The sequence below is a fragment of the Belonocnema kinseyi genome, chromosome 2 (genome assembly GCF_010883055.1).
Source record: "Belonocnema kinseyi isolate 2016_QV_RU_SX_M_011 chromosome 2, B_treatae_v1, whole genome shotgun sequence".
Taxonomy (NCBI): Eukaryota; Metazoa; Arthropoda; class Insecta; order Hymenoptera; family Cynipidae; genus Belonocnema; species Belonocnema kinseyi.
Genome location: NC_046658.1, coordinates 37,644,791 through 37,664,201, shown reverse-complemented (window position 1 = coordinate 37,664,201; position 19,411 = coordinate 37,644,791). Strand labels below are relative to the sequence as shown.

General features: G+C 32.4%; 1 protein-coding gene across 3 annotated transcripts in view; it reads left to right on the top strand.

The window, feature by feature from the left end:
- LOC117168378 (nuclear factor of activated T-cells 5) overlaps positions 1-19,405 on the top strand; it is a 246,522-nt gene extending 227,117 nt beyond the window's left edge. For all 3 annotated transcript variants that reach the window (XM_033353985.1, XM_033353984.1, XM_033353982.1), the window contains exons 7-8: positions 1,334-2,104; positions 17,323-19,405. In XM_033353985.1, coding sequence (XP_033209876.1) covers positions 1,334-2,104; positions 17,323-18,303 — 1,752 coding nt within the window. In that variant the 3' untranslated portion in view covers positions 18,304-19,405. The remainder of the gene's footprint in view (positions 1-1,333; positions 2,105-17,322) is intronic.
- Positions 19,406-19,411: the final 6 nt, after the last annotated feature.

Sequence of the window (19,411 nt, the reverse complement as noted above, 5' to 3'; positions counted from 1 at the left end):
ACACACACACATATATATATATATATATTTACGTATGCTGCATGCCCAATGTTCTATATATTGACTTCACGAAAAAAGAGCACGTTTTCACTAAGGAAGTTCAATGCCCGAGCTTGGCGCTAGTGCTTGAAATGGTCCAGCAAACTGAGCGCATTTTAACAGACAACTGTTATATTAAAGTAATTATTATTTAATATATGGCCTAATAATTTCTTCAAAAATTTAATATTTCATTTGATGTTATATGATTGTACTCACTCACCGTTTTCAAGACTAGTGCCACCCTCGGGTAGTTTAGGCATGTACTTCTTTCAGAAACGTAATCGTTTTTTGTTACACTAATTTGGGCTCCTGTCGTCTATTCTCTAGCGTCAACGCCCATGGCCACATGACCAAGTGGGTTTTTAAGTTAAGTGTATGCGTGTGCTTGTGTGGTTGTTTGACCGTATATATATATATATATATATGGTCATACGTGTCATTTACCCCGGTTCTGCTAGGAGCCAGTGACATCTTTGGATGGCAGTTGCTCCCCGTTGGGACCCGGCGGTAGTTGTGTGACTCTTTTTTTCAAAGTGCGCGTGTGTGTGTGAACATGAATAAAGATATATTTATTTATTATTCATATGTTTATTTTATTTTTATTTCTTCTATTCCATTATATTTATACATTTATTTTAATTAATTTTTTATTAATTTCATTTTGAACACAAAATTTTATAAATTTTTTAGTAACTTGTATGTTATTATTCATTATATTTATATTTCTTGATTTAAAAAATATGCTTGTATTATAATATTCATATGATAATAAACAGTGAGACACAGGTGAACATTCGGAAAGAATCGGAATGAGATATTGGGACACTGCGAAATTTATTCGGAAAGTTTCAGATCGATTTAAAAGCAATGGGACACTTCAACAAAAGTTCGGAAAGGTGTCGGAAACCTTCGGAAAAAGAAAGCGTTCGGAAAGAAACGGAAGCAAAGTTTATATAGAAATCGGAAAGGATGGGTGCGGTACATTCTTTCCGACCCTTTCCGTTTCTTCCGCTAGGGAAACTGTTTAACCTCCGTATACACACTTCTTTTAGAAAAGGAGTACCACTTAGTATCTAAAAAAGATTTATTTTATCATTTATTTAGTGGAATGAGAAGATTAAATTTTGAGATTAGAACTTGAGTCCAACAGCCTTAAACGTTGGCCTCGTGTGATCTGTTTATAGAGGCAGTTTAATGCATATGATATAGGTGCATCAATCATTACTAACGTATTTATTGAAATTAAAAAAAAATCACTTTGCTAATAGCGCAATTATTTTGTTTTATGTAGGTAAAAGTGCTTAGTCCGCATCATATAAGTAAGGACTCTAGTCCAAGCCTCCAAAACGAAGGTAGTTCAAACGGAAACAATCAAGGTGCAGGAGTTGTGGATCTTCGAATGAAACAACACCAATCTGAATACAACGCTCTAGGTAATTTCACTCCCGTCGGTCAACCTCTTCCCACACAAAGTGGTCGCAGTGTCGAAAATTACCTTAATCAAATTGAGGCATTGCCCTTGGTACCGGCACCTAAGGAACCAGAACCACAAGATAGTAACTTTGTGGGTGCGATACAACAACGTGCCTCTATTATTGCAACTGGTCGGCAGCAACTGCAACAACAATCTTCTAATATCCTTGCGGCAGCAGCCCCAACTGCCACATCAGACTCTCTCGTTACTCCAAATGGAGAGCCACACCAGATCGTTTCGCCCCTACGGTCGCTTAATACGAGTCCACCCACTATAATGGGACACGTCCCTACGGTTGTTGAACACGATACGTTATCAAGTCCACAGCAAGGTAACAGACCTAGTCCACCAGTGCCAGTGAAGACGATGCTTTTGGAGGCTCTGCTTCCGAATCAACAGCCTCTCACGATCTCTCCGAGCAACACTAATTCAGCCACTACGAATGTAGTTCCTGAACAGACTCCTCAAGATAATTTACTTACAACGATTAACGCCGCCTTATTACCATCGATACAGGAGGCACCGATCGTCACTGCCCCTAGTGCAGTTAACGGCACAGTCAGCGTTACTTCTCACAATCCACTCCAGGTACTAATTCAGATTATAATTTTAGTTTAATCAGAAGGAATACGTAAACCACCTACTTCAAAATAAGTAATAATAGTTATAATAACTACAATATAGTTAATAAGTTATTAATAATAATTTGAAGCGCTTTTAACAAATTCTCTGTTATTTAACCATTTTTAATAAATATGTTTACTAGACGTTTTTAAAGTATTAACGTGCAGTAAAATCTTGTAAAATACGCTTCGGAATAATTGAAACAGTTTTTTTTCTTTGCGAATCAATGCAGTGGTTCTCAAACAAGTATGTATCCACTTATTGTATAATTGAGTGGATTCGTTTTTTTTTTTTATAATTTTCTAAAGGCTTATATCCTACTACACCCCAAAATAAATATTGATGCCAAAACCGTGCTCAATTGAAAAGTTGTAACGTAAAAGCGTTTTGTTATTTTCGACAAATGCACTTGACGTTATTGGCATTTCATTATACAGTGAGACGGGCCTACACATTTACAATGTCCCTTGAACACTAAATTAAAACTCACAAAAAATATCTTAGCCGGATTTGAAAAAAAATCGAAGATCTATACACTGTCATGTGATAATTTAAACTTCTTCGGACTTTTTGACGCAAGTTACAACATATATAACAACATAGGCCAATCAGCAAACGTTTTCTGGAGGAAAAATTGAGAATGGAAGCGATGTGCATATTTGTGTCGTGTTTATGCCTGAGATGAAAGTCGGTACGTGTTCAACCGCAAATTCGCAAACGCAGCAAACTGCGTGCTGCTCGAAGTTCATGAAATCATATTTTTTGAATATTGTGATCAAAATATGAATCGGTGAGATTAAAAGTTTAAATTACTTTTTTTACTTTTCTAGGCAAGGCTATTTTTTCAATGTAAACTGCTCGGCTTAAAAAAAAGAAATGAATAAAAATAGAGCAGTGGATGGATTTCTCAAAAAATCTCAAAATCAAAAGTCCTAGTATTTACATTACATTAAGGTAGGTCGAATACCCATAATTAAACGACTCTCAATTTTCACATTTTTCGTATTCAATTTCAAATATAATTAACGCTCTCTAGACTATAGCTTATGTTTAATCGACTCTTGTTTATAAAAAAAGCAATATTCAAACCTTTAAGAATGACAGAATAATTTTACCATGTATTCAAGGCTTTTCTACTGGTAAAAATGCATTAGAAACAAATTTGATCAGTTTTGAGAAATCATAAATGTAAGCAGTTTTTCTCAAATTTATTGTGTTTACATGTATGATTTACCAGACATCAATTTTCTTTCTGAGGCACATAGATTTTTAAATTATCATGGATATATCTATGAAAATCAGAATTTTTTAAAGTACATTTTGCTGATGTGCAAGTTGAAGGCGATCATAAATCCAAACCAAATTAATCTCTGAGTTCATCTTGATTTCATCTCTAATTTGATTAAGGTATTTTTCCTCAAATCTACCAATACAGCCGTATTCCACTTGTAAAGCTGCACAAAATTGTCTAAAATCAAACAGATAATATATATTGAGCATTCAGTAAATAATTAATAACTTTCAAAATATTCATTTTACAAAAAATTACGAAAGAAATTGTGCATATTTACAAGAGCAAAACGACTCCTATGATATTATTGTGGGTTTCAATCATCTCAAATTATATAGGAAACCAAGACGAATTCGTGGACCTATATTCACAATCACTTAAATACATTAACCATTGTTTGGCATACTGGAGTGGAAAACACCCCACGATCATTTTCCCTTACTTTAATAAGTGTTCAATTAATACTGAATTTTAATTTTTTGCTATATAACCTACATAACCCTTTAAAGCAAGCTCTTATGATGATCTGATAAATTTTATAGTTAAAATATTCAATAGACCCAATCCATTCTCGAGGGCGAAATGTGTTGTTTTTTTAGAGGAAATTAAGTGATAAGTCTTTTTTCGACTTGCAAATAGAATTTTTTAAAAAAAGATATGCATATTTGAATTTTGTGCTTTGTTTACAAAAAAATCCGAATTTTTTTCTTTAAACCTCCATCACTTTCGGCGAATTGAGATATTTTTCATTATAATAGCGTCCATCGCTTGTCAATTTTTTTTAACTTGTAGTTTGAGAATGAAGATATCTTTTCAGTTTTATCTTACTAAATAATTTTTGTAATACGAAGAATTCTTTTCTGTTACAAACCAATGTTCTACATTTTCTTGGAAAAAATGATAGATACGAAAAAATGTTAAGATAAAACTTTGCACGTCTAAAAAAATTGTATGAAAAACGTCTCTTGTTTTTTTGTGATATTTTTCATAGTTTATGAAAAAAATTCAAAAATTAAATTTTTAGGGATAACAAATTTATCTCGGCCCCAAAAATGGTTGAACCCGCATGATGCTGCTAAGATGCATTTCTTTAGTAGTAGAAGCTTGAAAAAATATATTTAGGAAAACAAAAAAGGTAGGGTTTTAAAAGAATCTTATTTATTATTTTTTTCAAATGTTAAAAACATGAAAAAGTATAATTTTGGAAAAACCCCACTTTTTTATTTCTCTACATATTTTTTTTAAGTTTCTACTAATAAAAGATAGGCATCTTCTACACACACCCTGTGTGTGTAATTTTTATGATGAATTTATATAAATTTAATATAATAAATAAGTAATATATAAATAGTTAATAATAATAATCAATTAAAATCATTGAAATAAAGCTGTCAGACTTAAGCTTTAACTTTAGAATGCAATCACCTTGTTTTACTAAATAAATAATAGAATAAATAATTTTTGGGTAATAAGCGGTACTTCACATCACATTTTAAAGCGCATAAAGTTAAAGAAAAATAAATTTTCACTGAAGATATTATTTAATACCTATAGTTCATTATGTCTGTATTGTCAGTGTCCCTATGTTTAACACCAATTTTTGAAATAAAAACTTTAAATATTTTTTACGCTACTTTTTTATTTAATATCTAATTTTTGACTGATATAAAAAGGCGTTTTTAATACTTTATTGTTATTTTTGAGAATATGAACTTTTTTCTTTAGAAAAATACTTTTTTTAGTTTCATGGAGCACTTTGAAGCCTGAGATTATATAAAGTTATAATACTTCATGACATCAGATGTTTAATTGGTCGTGGCATAATGCAACGTCAGTCACATAAGTCTCGTTGGTCAAAAAATAACAAAACGCATTTGCGATATAGCAGTCAAATGGCATAAATATGTATTGTGAAGTCGAGGCTTGAGCACCTAAACTAAATAAAATAATTTTGTTTGCACCCTTATGTATACCTTACTTCTTGGTTGTGGGTTGCGCATCGATTTAGTGTATAAAAATGATAAAGCTTGAACTAAGGCGCGTATATGAGTTTTTTTCTGTATAATTGTAGCTGATCAATTTCAGACGCACCCATCTCACTGTCGTGAGCCAAATCGCGAAGTGGCCAGGGTATACTGGCCAAAGCCAGAAATACTGTTATTTAACATATTTAATGAAAATTTTCTATGTAAGCAGAAGTTTAGAATAGAAGTAATTATATATACATCAATGTACAGTGAAACTCTTCTATAGCGCAGATTTTGGGGCTGACGGTGGGTGGGAACTAACTCATTATAACCCGTTCCGGGTTTGTTTGTTCAGGCCTGAGTGCTCACCTGAGTGAGAACCGGAGACCCCGTGCACCCCGCGCAGCTCCTGTTACACCAACCTGCGGCACGGCATCGATTCTCGGAAGGGCTATTGAAGGGTTTCACTGTATTCCATACACAAAATATAAATGCTTGATTTAATTAAAAGTTTATAATACAAATGATTTGAAATTCTTTTAATTTATAATTTTATTTTGTTTTACTTATTTTATGGCTAAATACATGGTATTCTGGAGAGGCTGGAAATGTACTGCCTATAAAATTTCCAACCCCAATCTAACATTCTGGAAAATTGCTTGTAGTCTTCATATCTACAATTGGATAGAATTTTTCTAGAAACATCTACCCACCCTTCAGTTTTTTATCCCTTCTTAATGACATTTGCTCAAAAGAGCCTGCATTATAACGTTAGAGTCGTTTGTATTATCTCAACAAACCTCCTTAATGTTAGTCATTGCTCTCAGGTGAAGTTTAAGTTGTGAAAAATGGCAGGTTTTGCAACAAATTCTTCAAGTGAAGTGTCCGATCATTTAAATGAACAGGTGATGAATATGCGCATACAGTTACAAAAATCTTTGAAAGAAGTTATAAAAATCAAAGTGAAAGCGGTTTTATATTTTCTAAACAAAAGTAATATACATTTGTGATGGAAGTGAAGGAAGCCAAACAGGAAGAGAAAAAAGAAAGTGTGCACTATCGTCGACTAAACTGCCGTCCCAACAAGAAAAGTAGTAACTACATGGCAGCACATTCGGAGAAAAAAGACTAGGGTATTTTATCATGGTGAAATTGTAGTTACGACAGGTTAGCTGCTTGTGATGGCAGCAAATGCTGTCGTAACTACAGAAAATTGAAAGAGAAACTGAGAAAATTAAACTAATAAATACAACCGCATTTCTGTATAGTGGTATAATTAAAAGCGTATTAAGGAGACATCGTATGGCATATGTGATGTAAGTAAAGGCATTGATCTAGGATTAGAAAGGACTCTTGAATGCTGAAAGAACGAGTGACATAACCAATCTTTCTGAAAATGGTGCTGCGGCACGTCAACTAAGTCCTACCAGCTGATCTCAGGTGGTCGTTTTTACTCAGTCGATTGCTGTTCAGGATGTCGTAACTACGCAGGTACGCATACGCATTTATGCAGTTATGACATCCAGATATGTCTGTTGTAGATACGGCAAATTACTTTGACAAAATAATAAACAATGCGGGCAAAAATGTCTCCAGTTCTTTGTAGAACAATAGTAAAGAATACTAGAAACACGATAGACTTCGCAACTCATTTTTGATGAAATATGTAGCTACTACTTTTCTTGTTGGGATGGCAGTAAAGAGATTCGATGTTGTTCTTGTGGGTGTTAGTGAGAAGCTCATTACGCCTGTAAAAGGAAGTGACTACGTGGAAAAGGAATTGCACCGTAAATATAAAAATGTTACTAAGGAGGTTATTACTATGTACCTGAATTTATGTAAACCGTGGCAGGCTAAGAAATTGATGCCAAAAAAAGGTTAAGTTTCAAAACCTATGCTTTTCAATGAATTATTTTCGGTGCCAGCTCGATTTTATCGACATGCAAACATGTGCCATGGAAGGGAATTCATGGAAAACTTTGGCATAGTCAAAGTCAAGGATCCGTTGAACGCGCAAACCAAGATGTTCAAAATATATTAAGTACATGGATGCAGACTAATCAAACAAACCACTGAGCAGCAGTAGGTTTCGATTTGTCCAAATGATGAAAAACAGTTCTTTCCACCAAGGTCAACAACAGTCGCGCTGCGAAACTACACAATGAGACATTAGTTAGAATTAATTAAATAAATGAGTTAAACTTTATTATAATATCGTTCCAAAATAGGGAAAACCTAGGTTTTATTATATTTATTCGTAATTCAGTACCGAAGTTTAAAATTATCATACGAGTATTTAAAACACGAAGACGACAAAGTAGTATTCTACATACGAAATATTATGAATCTCTATTTCAAGAATTAACACTATCAAAAAGTGATGTTCTTTTTAATGAGTTTCCGAAAAATAATTTGAATAAAAAGAATAGTGAATATCATAATGTCGAAAAAAGTATTTTAAAAACTGATATTGTCAATATGAAGTTGACCGAAATCTAAGACGTGTAGCATACTATGAAATCATTATTCTTAACTTTCCATATAGTTTCATTGAGAATGCTCCCTGATTGTTTCCGCCATTTTCCAAACGAGCCAAAAGGTTATGATTCACAATATTTAAAATAAAAGTGAACTCTTTCTATTTTAAATTCACTGATTTAATATTATATTTAAAACATTTGGCATTCTTTATCACGAAATTTATACAGCTAGGTAATAAAATTTAATTAAATGAGTACAATTTATAAGATATTACATCTAAATACACTCAAGTTTATTATACTTTGTTATTGAGATATCAAATTAGAGAATGTTATTCATACAAGAATATTGTCAGTTCCGTTAAAAGATGTATTTTATAAAAAATTATTGAAAATCATAATGCCCTGAGCCGAGATTTTTACCAAATATTCCATAATGTAAGTTAGCCGTGGGGTTTAGTTGTTATAGACCGTTGGCTTACAACGTAAATGGGAGCGTGATACGGATAAGGCCAATTTTCACATGAGATGTTCGTCTGATGATGAGGAACGTAAAAATGGGTGCCTGGTAGGTGTGAGTGGATGCGTTCACCTGTGGTGACCTGTCAAAGGTGCGAATTTTTGGCAGTTAACTTACGTGACTCGGATAAGGTTGAAAATTGGTGTACATGTAGGGGCTGACATTAGAAATAGCACCTGCGCATTGCCAGGCACTTACCTGGATTCAAAAGTGTTGCCAGGCGGCTTCGAAGTCGCCGGACATTCAGGTGAAATTTCTTGACATTGATTTTACAAGAAAAAGTTTGAAACAAAAGTTGGTCCACTCCCAGAGATGCATATTTTCATTGGTATATAATTTTTTGATAAAATAGATATATTTCGAGAAAACATCGATTAAAGAAATACCATAGCAATAAAAAGCCCTTTTTATTGACAAGTGATTTTTTCGAAAATTATTAAGAGACAAAAGGTACTCTATTACAGGTATACTCCAAGATGAATAAGAAGTATTTATTCAAAATGTTATTTTTCTTTCTTTTTCTTATTTTTTCAATCACCTGCTGTATCTTTAGCAATTTAAAAGAAGGTGTGTTCAAAATTAGTACACGAATTAAGTAAGTTTTGTGCAATGAATTGGCGTCAGCCACTTTCAAATAAAACAATAACTTATTCTGCTATAAATAATCATAATCAGTGTCACGTTCTCAGCTTCTGATTATCGTAGAAAGTTGTAATAAAGATGAATATGATTATAAAAATTAAACAAGTAAAGCGATTTTGTTGTTTAATTTTTATAATCATATTCATCTTTACTACAACTTCCTACGATAATCAGAAGCTGAGAACGTGACACTGATTATGATTATTTATAGCAGAATAAGTTATTGTTTTAATTAAAAGTGGCTGACGCCAATTCATTGCCCAAGACTTACTTTATTCGTGTACTAATTTTGAGCCCACCTTCTTTTAAATTGCTAAAGATACAGCAGGTGATTAAAAAAATGGGAAAAAGAAAGAAAAATGCGAATAACTTGGTAAATATTAAGATTTTGAACAAATACTTCTTATTCATCTTGGAGTATACCTGTAATAGAGTACCTTTTGTCTCTTAATAATTTTCGAAAAAATCACTTGTTGTCAATAAAAAGGGCTTTTTATTGTTATGGTATTTCTTTAATCGATGTTTTTTCCAAACATATCAATTTTATCAAAAAATTATATACTAATGAAAATATGCATCTCTAGGAGTGGACCAACTTTTCTTTCAAACTTTTTCTTGTAAAATCAATTTCAAGAAATTTCACCTGAATGTCCGGCGACTTCGAAGCCACCTGGCAACACTTGTGCATCCAGGTAAGTGCTTGGCAATGCGCAGGTGCTATTTCTAATGTCAGCCCGTACATGTACACCAATTTTCAACCTTATCCGAGTCACGTAAGTTAACTGCCAAAAATTCGAACCTTTGACAGGTCGCCACAGGTGAACGCATCCACTCACACATGCCAGGCACCCATTTTTACGTTCCTCATCATCAGACGAACATCTCATGTGAAAATTGGCCTTATCCGTATCACGCTCCCATTTACGTTGTGAGCCCACAGTCTATTAGGGGATGCGTTAGTGCTTTAGATAAAGTTAGGTTCGAATTTCGCCGCAGCCGTTCCAATTTTTCATAGCGACTATGCGTGCGATTATGTATCTAGTGAATAAATTAAGTATATAATAATAAAAATAATAATAGTACCCGTGTTTATGTATTTAGTTGTATTTAATTTGCGTATTTAGTTCCTCCTTCTGAAGGCTAAATCTTTTGGTGGAGTGAGTTATTTTTCATATAGTCGTTTGAGATTCTCATATGCTTTGTATGGTAAATTCAAACGATGTTTTTGCTCTTCCAAATAAATGTATGACTATCGTTTTAATTTTAATTGTTAACTTTGATATAGTGTATTTTAAATTCTTGAAAGTTTTATAAGAGTTAATGCAACATCCATTCCATTTGTTCAAACAAAAATATTATTTTTTACGGCTGAAAACCGCTATATTAATTTTTGATACGCAAACCCTGTTTTCAGGGTGGCCACATTTCAGGGAAGTCACGGATATGTCAGGAAAAATAAAGTTTGTCAGGGATATGTCAGGGAAATGAAGCAGCTATCAGGGAAAATGGAAATTTATATGTTTTTATAATATTTTGGAAGCACTTCCTAATATCAATATCAATATTTTTCCAATGTACATTCTTTAAAAATATAATTCGATTCTTAGTTTTTTATTTGTAGTTATTTCTTTATTTACAGTTTGGATACATATCCTTTAGTTCATTAATCAGGTCAGAAAACTCAGCGGCTTTAAAATGGACTATGAATGGCTTTTGTAAAATCAAACCTTATTTTAAAAAATTACCCCCTGTAATGAAAAAAAGTATTTAAAAAATGACTAGGCTAGATTTTTTTCAATTTTTTTGCTTCCAATGTGATATAAACACTTTTGTAAAATCAACCCTTATTTCAACAAGCAATCCCCTGTACTGCAAAAACGTATTTAAAAAAAGGAAGCTCTCTAAATAGAAAATACTTATAAAATATTAACACGGTGTTTTTAAAACATAACTAAGGAGCAAAATTATGACTGATGCAGACTGATGCCAAAAATTATATACATTAACTGTTGGGATTGTCGTGCTCTTAATGTGTGTGCTCTTCTTTTATTTTCCAATATAATATAAATCGCTTTTATGAAATTAAACCTTCTATATAAAAGAAACACCCTATAATGAAAACACGTATTGAAAAAAGTCGATATATACATAGAGCTTACTTATAAAATATTAACATAGTACTTTTAACCGTAATTATTTCTCATCAAAATTATTTTCCAGGCTATGTGTGTATATTCAAAGAATATAATTTACCTTTTTCGATGCATCTTTTAATGCTTTTGAACAACTTCCAGCACAACAATTATTAACGAGTAAAATTCATTTTTATTTAAAGAACAATCTAAATGTCCAGAACGGTTGAAATTTTTTGAGAGCAGACTTATTCTAAAATAATTTTTTTCAAATATTTATTAAAACTATTTTTAAAGATAAGTTGAAATCGTTTTAAACTCCTAAAAAACACTTTTGTGAATAGGGATACTGGTGATCTACATGTATGTTTTAAAATAAATTTTCGCTTTTATCTACTTTTATCTACTGTGCTTTTTTGGGTTTGATAAAACTTGATCATTTACAGCATTGAGTCGATAAGAAAATCAAGTGAACGATCAACCTAGATAACGTTAAACTTGTATGGGTTTCCCTAATGCATTTATCCAGAAATTTACATAGTCTACCGTTAATCTAATTTAGACGAATTTTGCGATAAGGTTAGTACTAAAACTTTATTCCTTGCAAGATTGAGTCGATAGAAAAATCATGTGACCGATCTACCTGGATAAAGTCGAATTTATATGGGTTTCACTAAGGGAGGTTATTTCATAACTCAGAGCATTGGGTCTGTCGAAAACCCAGGTGAATAATATACTTGGATAAGTTCGAAATTTGAGAAGTTTTGATAATGGCAGAGTCAAAAATATTCTGAAAGATCTTCTCATCAAACTAAGTCATATTTCACGTTAGGGGTAGTTTCCTGGGGCAGTTGGAACATGATTCCTTACCATGTTAACCCGCTGGAAAATTTAAGGAACCGAACTAACTTAATAAAATCGAATTTTCAAAAGTTCGAATCTTGAATCTTTATTAGCAGAAATACAACGACCCTGTATTTGAAGGAGATAATAATTTGGCGACTTGATATTATATGACGATTATGTACAGAACGAGATGCTTTTTTTGTGAATGTGATTTGGACAAATGGTTCTCATAGATAATTACACATATAAAAGCCAAAATGTATTTTACAACATAAATGTAGATGCCCATCATTCCTAGTTATACGGCCGCTTTTTACACTTTTAAAATTATTTCAACTTATCTTTTAAAATAGTTTTAATCACAATTTGAAAAAATTACTTGAGAAAAAGTCTGCTCGCAAAAACTTTCAATCATCCTGAACATTTAGATTGATGGATTTTTTTTGTTAAGAATTTGTTGTGCTGGAAGTTGTTTAAAAGCATTAAAAGATGTATCGAAAAAAGTCAATTATATTTTTTAAATGTACACACATAGACTGGAAAATAATGTTGTAAAAGATGTTGCAATTTTAGCTTATACATTATGCGGGTTATTTTTGTAAAGATTAAGGGTGAGAAATAATTATGCTTGAAAGTAACATTTTACTATTTTATAAGTAAATTCCATCTATGTAGATAACTACTTTTTTCGATGCGTGTTTTCATTACAGGGTGTTGCTTTTTTATATAAGGGTTAATTTTACAAAAGCTATTGATATGTCATTGGAAAATAAAGAAAGAGCTCAAAAATCCTAACAGTTAACGTATACAATTTTTGGAAGCAGCCTGAAGGTTTGTATTCGGATACAAATACGGAGGTTGTTTTTGTAACGATTAGGGGTGAAGAATAATTTTTCTCGTTAGTTATGCTTTAAAAATACTATGTTAATAATTTATAAGTATTTTGCATCTAGATAGTTTCTTTTTTAAAAATAAGTTTTTGCAGTACAGAGAGTTGCTTTTTACATTAAGGATGTATTTTTAAAAAGTGCTTCATATCACATTGGAAAGCAGATAAATAGCAACAAAGTCTATCCTAGTCATTTCTTAATACTTTTTTCATTACAAGGGGTAATTAAAAAAAATAAGGGTTGATTTTACAAAAGCGATTCATAGCGCATTGTAAAGTAAAAAAAAGAGCACAAAAAATCGAATCTAGTCGTTTTTTTAAATTTCATGCTTTTTGTAGAGAGTGTCCTGCTGAATAGACCGCAAGGTAGCGCCGCCTTGTTTGCTCAAAAACTAATAGAGCAAAGTACATTTTTTTTGGGTGAATAATAGCAACAACAAAAAAAAGCAAAAAATATCTATTATACGACATTTTGTTTTTCGTTAGTGGCGCCGCTGAGTTGTCTGACCTTAATTAATCTATACTTCCAAGTATAGCGCGCATTTTTCTGGCTTGCTTCACTATTTTGCTTGGCACATTATTAAAATCTTATTCGTTTTTTAAAATAATTTCTTGTCAGGGAAATTCGTCTAAATGTCAGGGAAAAGTCAGGGAATTGTCAGGGAAATTTAAATATTCAATCTTGTGGCCATCCTGGTTTCCCCTGTTTTGAAACGATATTATATTAAATTCTCATTCATTTTTATCATTTATTCTAACAAAAAGTCTCTCAGTGTATGTTTGGCTGCAAAGCAAAAGTGGGTCTGAGTACATCAAACCTGCGAAAGAAAATTGTAGAACAGCTCAATACTGAAGAGAATCTAGAAAAAGCGGAAACGGAAATTGAGACAGTATGAATCATACAACATCGATTGCTTCAGGTAAGAAAATATTGTTAAAATATGCCGAAATTATTAGAGAAAATATTTAGAACTATACATTGGGGTTGTTTAAATTTATATGTGTACAAATGAGACTTTCGATTTTTGTTGATCGACCCCCCCCCCATGCATTCTTTAAAGACATGTTGCACAGGGACATTTCCCGTATTTCATAATTCGCGCATTTTGTAATCTTTGAAAGTTTCCAATTAGAAAGTTTATAATTTTCAAAGTGTTTATAATAATTAAACTTGAAAGGTTCACACTATTTCTCGCATTATTTAAAATTCTGCAATTATGAACGGTGAAAATGATAGTGTTTTTTTATTTGACAGAAATTACACCTTTTAGTAAAAAAATCTGTCTATCTACTAATCAATAATAAATGTATTGTCTTTAAAAGTTCTACAATTTTAATTTAAAATTATATTTTTTAATTTATAATTCGAAAGCAGTTTAATCTTTGAGGCCTTGAAACTTAATATAAATTTAAATATTTCAAAATTTCATATTAAAAGCCTTGTCAGTTTTGAAATGAATGATTTCAGATGTGAATATAAAACAATATCGATTTGAAAAGCCTAAAATTGTAGAATTTAAAAAAATGAAATTGTATTATAGCAATATTGTTTTTTATTCTTCATTTTCAGTTTTAATTCTCAATTTAAAATCTTGAAATTGCCTGATTTTTTGTTAAAGATTTAAACAAATAAATCATTTCAAATTGAAAAATATTTTATTCGAAAATTTCTAGAATTTATAATAATTTTCAAGGAAGATTTTAAATTATAAAATTGAAAATTGAGTTTAAAATGAAAAAAGATGATAATTAAACTATCTGAAATAAATGGATTTACAAATGTATCATTTCGGTACACAAAAAAGCCTATATAAGAAAAGTTCCGGTGGTTGCCTCGCACTGACCTTGTGATTAAATCAGTCTGTAGAAACGTAAACAGTCTTCATACATACTGACACACGGCTGTGTAACTGCGTTGGCCAGCAGTTCTTGGAATTATTAAATTAGTCGATCTTACACAGTCGTTCTTGTTTAATTTTAAATGTTTACAATTTTAGAGTTCTGAATTTTTATGATAAACACTAAATTTTTTATTTTTTCCTTTCATAGATTTTTTATTTTACATTTGAAATTGGATTGGTTTAATTTTGGAAAGTACAATTAACAATTTAAAAACCATTAGTTTTTAAGCGATTGAAATTTAATTGAAATAATTGAAATTTGAAATGGTTTGCGTTATAAAAAAGTTTTAATATCACTATGGTTGGTGACTAAATTTCTTTTTCAGTTTTGAATGATGTTCTCATATGTTTAAGTTTTAAGGTTCTGGAAGTAGAAATTTTTCTCATTTAAAAAAACTATTTATTTTGAATGTTTTTATTTTTTTTATGAACAATACAATTCATTTTTTGTTTTATAAAAATTAGTTTAATCAGTTTTAATGTTAAATTATGATTTAATTATGTACTAATTTAAAATTCTATCATTTCAGAAGCTTTGGCTATCAAAGCTTCGATTTAGTTTTCAATACTAAATTATTAAATTTTAATCGCTTTTAATTAAAAATTATTCAAATTCAAAAATTTTTAATCTTTAATTATTTAATTTTGAACGCTTTTAATAATGAACAGTAAGACTTCTGTTCCTCTGAAATTTAATTCAAATTCAAATTGTTTAATTTTTAGCGATTTGCGTTATAAACTATACAGTTTAACTCCTTTTTCTAATTAAATTTTCCAAAATCGTTAGTATATTTTTTTAGTATCAGATGCTTGAAATTCGAAATTATTAATTATTGGTTCAAAAATATTAAAAAACTTATATTAAAAAATTGGTTTAATAATAGATTTTAAAATTTGCATATATTATGTTAGTAAATAAAAATCCAGAGACATGAGCGCATGATATGCGCGCATGCATCTACTGATAGTGTGTACCTAGTGCGTAGTACGCATCTCTGCATTTTCCTTTATTAGACGCAAGAATTTCCTTATCCTACTTATTATATGATTCAAACTCAATCGATTTCTTGCAAAAAGGTTTGCTGAAGTTTATCGACTTCCGCAATAGATCATATATGAAAATGTCATATTATACCCTTAGTTTCTCGGTGGGCTGATTATCGTAAAATGCGAGCTCATAGATGAATATTGTATAATGATCATTTTTCATCTCTAACGTCACTTTTCACTTTCTAGAGAGTAAAACGTAGAGCTGTAGCCCCGCTTCATAGGCGTCAAAAAGAGCTGAGATCATGCATGTGTCATAACAAAAAATTTTATTCTTATTCGGCCTCCCTATATGTCGGGGGCAAGTTGATTAATATTTTCCTAAATTGAAAAATAGATTTTCAGTCGCTATCTAAAGGCAATTCTCGAAACCCATTAAATTTTAACCTCAAAATTCTTTAATCATTTACTCGGAACTGGTGAACTTTGACACTCTATTTCTTGGAACTGGATAATTTTTTATTCATATACGTGCGTACGTATTATATACGTAATTGTTAGAAAAGTAATTTTTATCATTTTTTTTCTCGCAGTTGGATCTGAAATGGAAGGTGTTTTGATTACCGAAAAATGAGTACCATTGGAAGAAGCAGCGAAGGAATTGGAAGAAACATCTCATGTTTAATTTTTATGTGTAGTGTGTAGAAAAGAATGCACTTTATCACACTCGTATGAAGTATGTGGCGTACTTGTTCATTTGATTTTTGGAATTGTGACGGCAATAGTGAATGTATAAGTTAGGTACCGAACAAGGAATGCTTAACCAAAAATATGTTAGGAGCGAGTTTTCCATTCTCAATGAAAGACTGATTAACTTAAATTTAATTACAACAGAAAAAAATAGCATTGATGACTGTGTGCATAAGTCAGTCATTGACAGAAGTGAAAGGATACATTCGGTGTCACGGCACTAAAAAAATTTGTAAATGGACGTTGTAATTATAAAGCTTCAAATATCTTATATGATTCTAAGTTCCGCAGCTCGTTTGGGACGAAAGCTAGGTAATAAATTGGAATTTTTACGACTAGTAGATCAAAAACTGTCAGAAGATCGACTTTTTATTTGATCACCCTAGTCAGCAATCGAACATCTTATGAATATTTGCATACAATTCTTGGTGAGGTAAATCTTTTAATTTTAATTAGCATACGTTTAATGCATATGAATTTCCTTGTATAATTGTTGTTTGTATTCTAAAGTTCTTATTAAATAAAGCATTTATATAATTTCGACGGAAAACACCGATTTATATATGATTAATTCCATCCTGAACTTCTGCTTAAATAGAAAAATTTGTATTGCGTACGTCAAATAAAAGTATTTCTGGCTTCGGCCAGTATACCCAGGCCACTTCGCGATTTTGGAGAAAGATGTCCAGAAGCCGTGGCGCGGCAGCGCATCCATCTAATATATAGTATAAAAATAATATAATATAATAAAAAAATAATTTGGTGTTTCTGTTACAGGTCACTAGCGAAGTGATGCCTCGAGCTCCTGAGCATATACAGCTCCAAACCCTATCTCAACAAAACGTGGTCACCATGCAGCAACAGGTTCAACAGGTCGAGCAGGTTGTTGCTCAAGCTCAGCAACAGGTGGAGCAAGTGGTTGCACAAGCGCAGCAACAGGCGGTGCAGGCAGTACAACAAGCACAGCAGCAAGTCGTGCAACAAGTCGTTCAACATGCTCAAGTTGTTCAGCAAGCTGTGCAACAGGTGCAAGCCGTGCAACAAGTCCAGGCAGTTCCAGCTGTTCAGCAGGCTTTTCAACAAGCTACACAAGAAGTTGTTCAGCAAGCCGTTCAGCAAGCCACTCACGAGGTCGTGCAACAAGTGCAAGCTGTTCAACAGGCTGTTCAGCAAGCGCAAGCAGCCCAAGCTATGCAGCAAGCCGTTCAACAAGACATTGGTTCAATGTTGAATCAACCTGCTGGCTTTGTAGCCGAAGCCAGTTCTGCATTGGCCAGTGGCGCCGCACAGGAGCCTTGTCAACAGAGACTGACAACGGCTGCTGAACAAGCAATTAACAATGTCATCACCAACGCCACTCAGGACATCATCAATAACAGACCCATAACCACCACCACCGCACACGCCATCATCGCAACCAAGAACATACTCAACAGTGTTGCGACGCAAAGCGCTCAGCTTATGAACACTGCGATGGAAGGAATTCTTCCCAAATCCCCCTCAGGTCAGGGCAATATTGTTGATCAAGTTAGGAACAAGTCTCCTTCTAGAACGGCGATTCCAGTATCTGCTAATAGGCAGAATATCAATACTAACATTCAGAATGCCGCTGCTGCAACGAACAATCCGAATAACGGGAGGAAATCTGAGGATACGGAAGGAATGCTGCCACAGGAATTTACTTCAATGTCAGACAGTGAACTCTTGCACTATATAAACCCAAATTGTTTCGAACATAACGAAGGATTTCTTATGTAGGGATACGTCGAGCTATACCGTGAATTGAAACCTTACATTGTAAAATCAACTTCTTGATCTTTGCTTTCCAAATCAGTACTATTAAAATGAGCAAAGACGGAATATTTAAGATTGGCAAGAGAATATTTTTACGTACGGTGAAAATTCAAAATAAATATGGAGAATATTTTACAGTTTAAGGAGTATAATTCCTTGAACTAAGTTTGTGAATTGTATGGCCTCTGACTCTATCAATCTAGTTGTATATTAAGATTGATCGTTTAAAACTAATTATCGACTCAGTTTGAGCCCCGAGATAGTGAAGAAGAAAACCGTAGAGATGGAGGAGAAAAAATGGTTTGAACGAAAGACTTAATCTTCTTTGCTATTCCATGGCTTGAATGTATTTGTTCTATGTTACATTTCTCGACGACAAGAGGATTTACAGCCCAGGTCAATTTTGAGAAGATTCCGGCGAGCTTCCTCTCTGACTGTCGGTGAAAAATTATTATTCTATTGATAAGAAGGACGGGCGCAGGAGAGCGCGACAGTTAGATATCCTTGTACTTTTTTTTTGTCAGAATGAAACGATAACTATTTATCTTTCTTCGTACCAGAGCAACGAGGTGCCTTTCCAAGCGAAAAGTATTTTCGCGAGGGATATTCTGTTCTTGAGTGAAAGAAACTATTAATATAACTTAACGATAGATATCCTACTGACCCCACTCAATGATGAACTTTATACAGAGGAGCTGAATTGAGTGTAGCCGATTTATGATAACCGCATCTTGATGAAAATGATGAGGAAGTAATTCTATGAATTGTTGAACACTTCTTTGACTTGATTTCATTACGTATAATGGATCATCTTTGTTGTTTAGTTTCGTTTGGTATTTTTTCCGCAAACGAAAAAGGCGGAATTTTCACGGGTTTAGCCGTAGCATTGTGCCTTTTTCATTCGCGCACGTTAATTACATTGTTTAATTATTGATTAATTTGTTATTAATTAGCACTAAGCTAGTTTTGTGATTATGTTGATGCTATCAACAATTAGTGAAAAAATATAACAGAGATTATATTGTATGTCATTGTGAAGAGTGGATAATGAAATTGTATATGAAAACAGAAA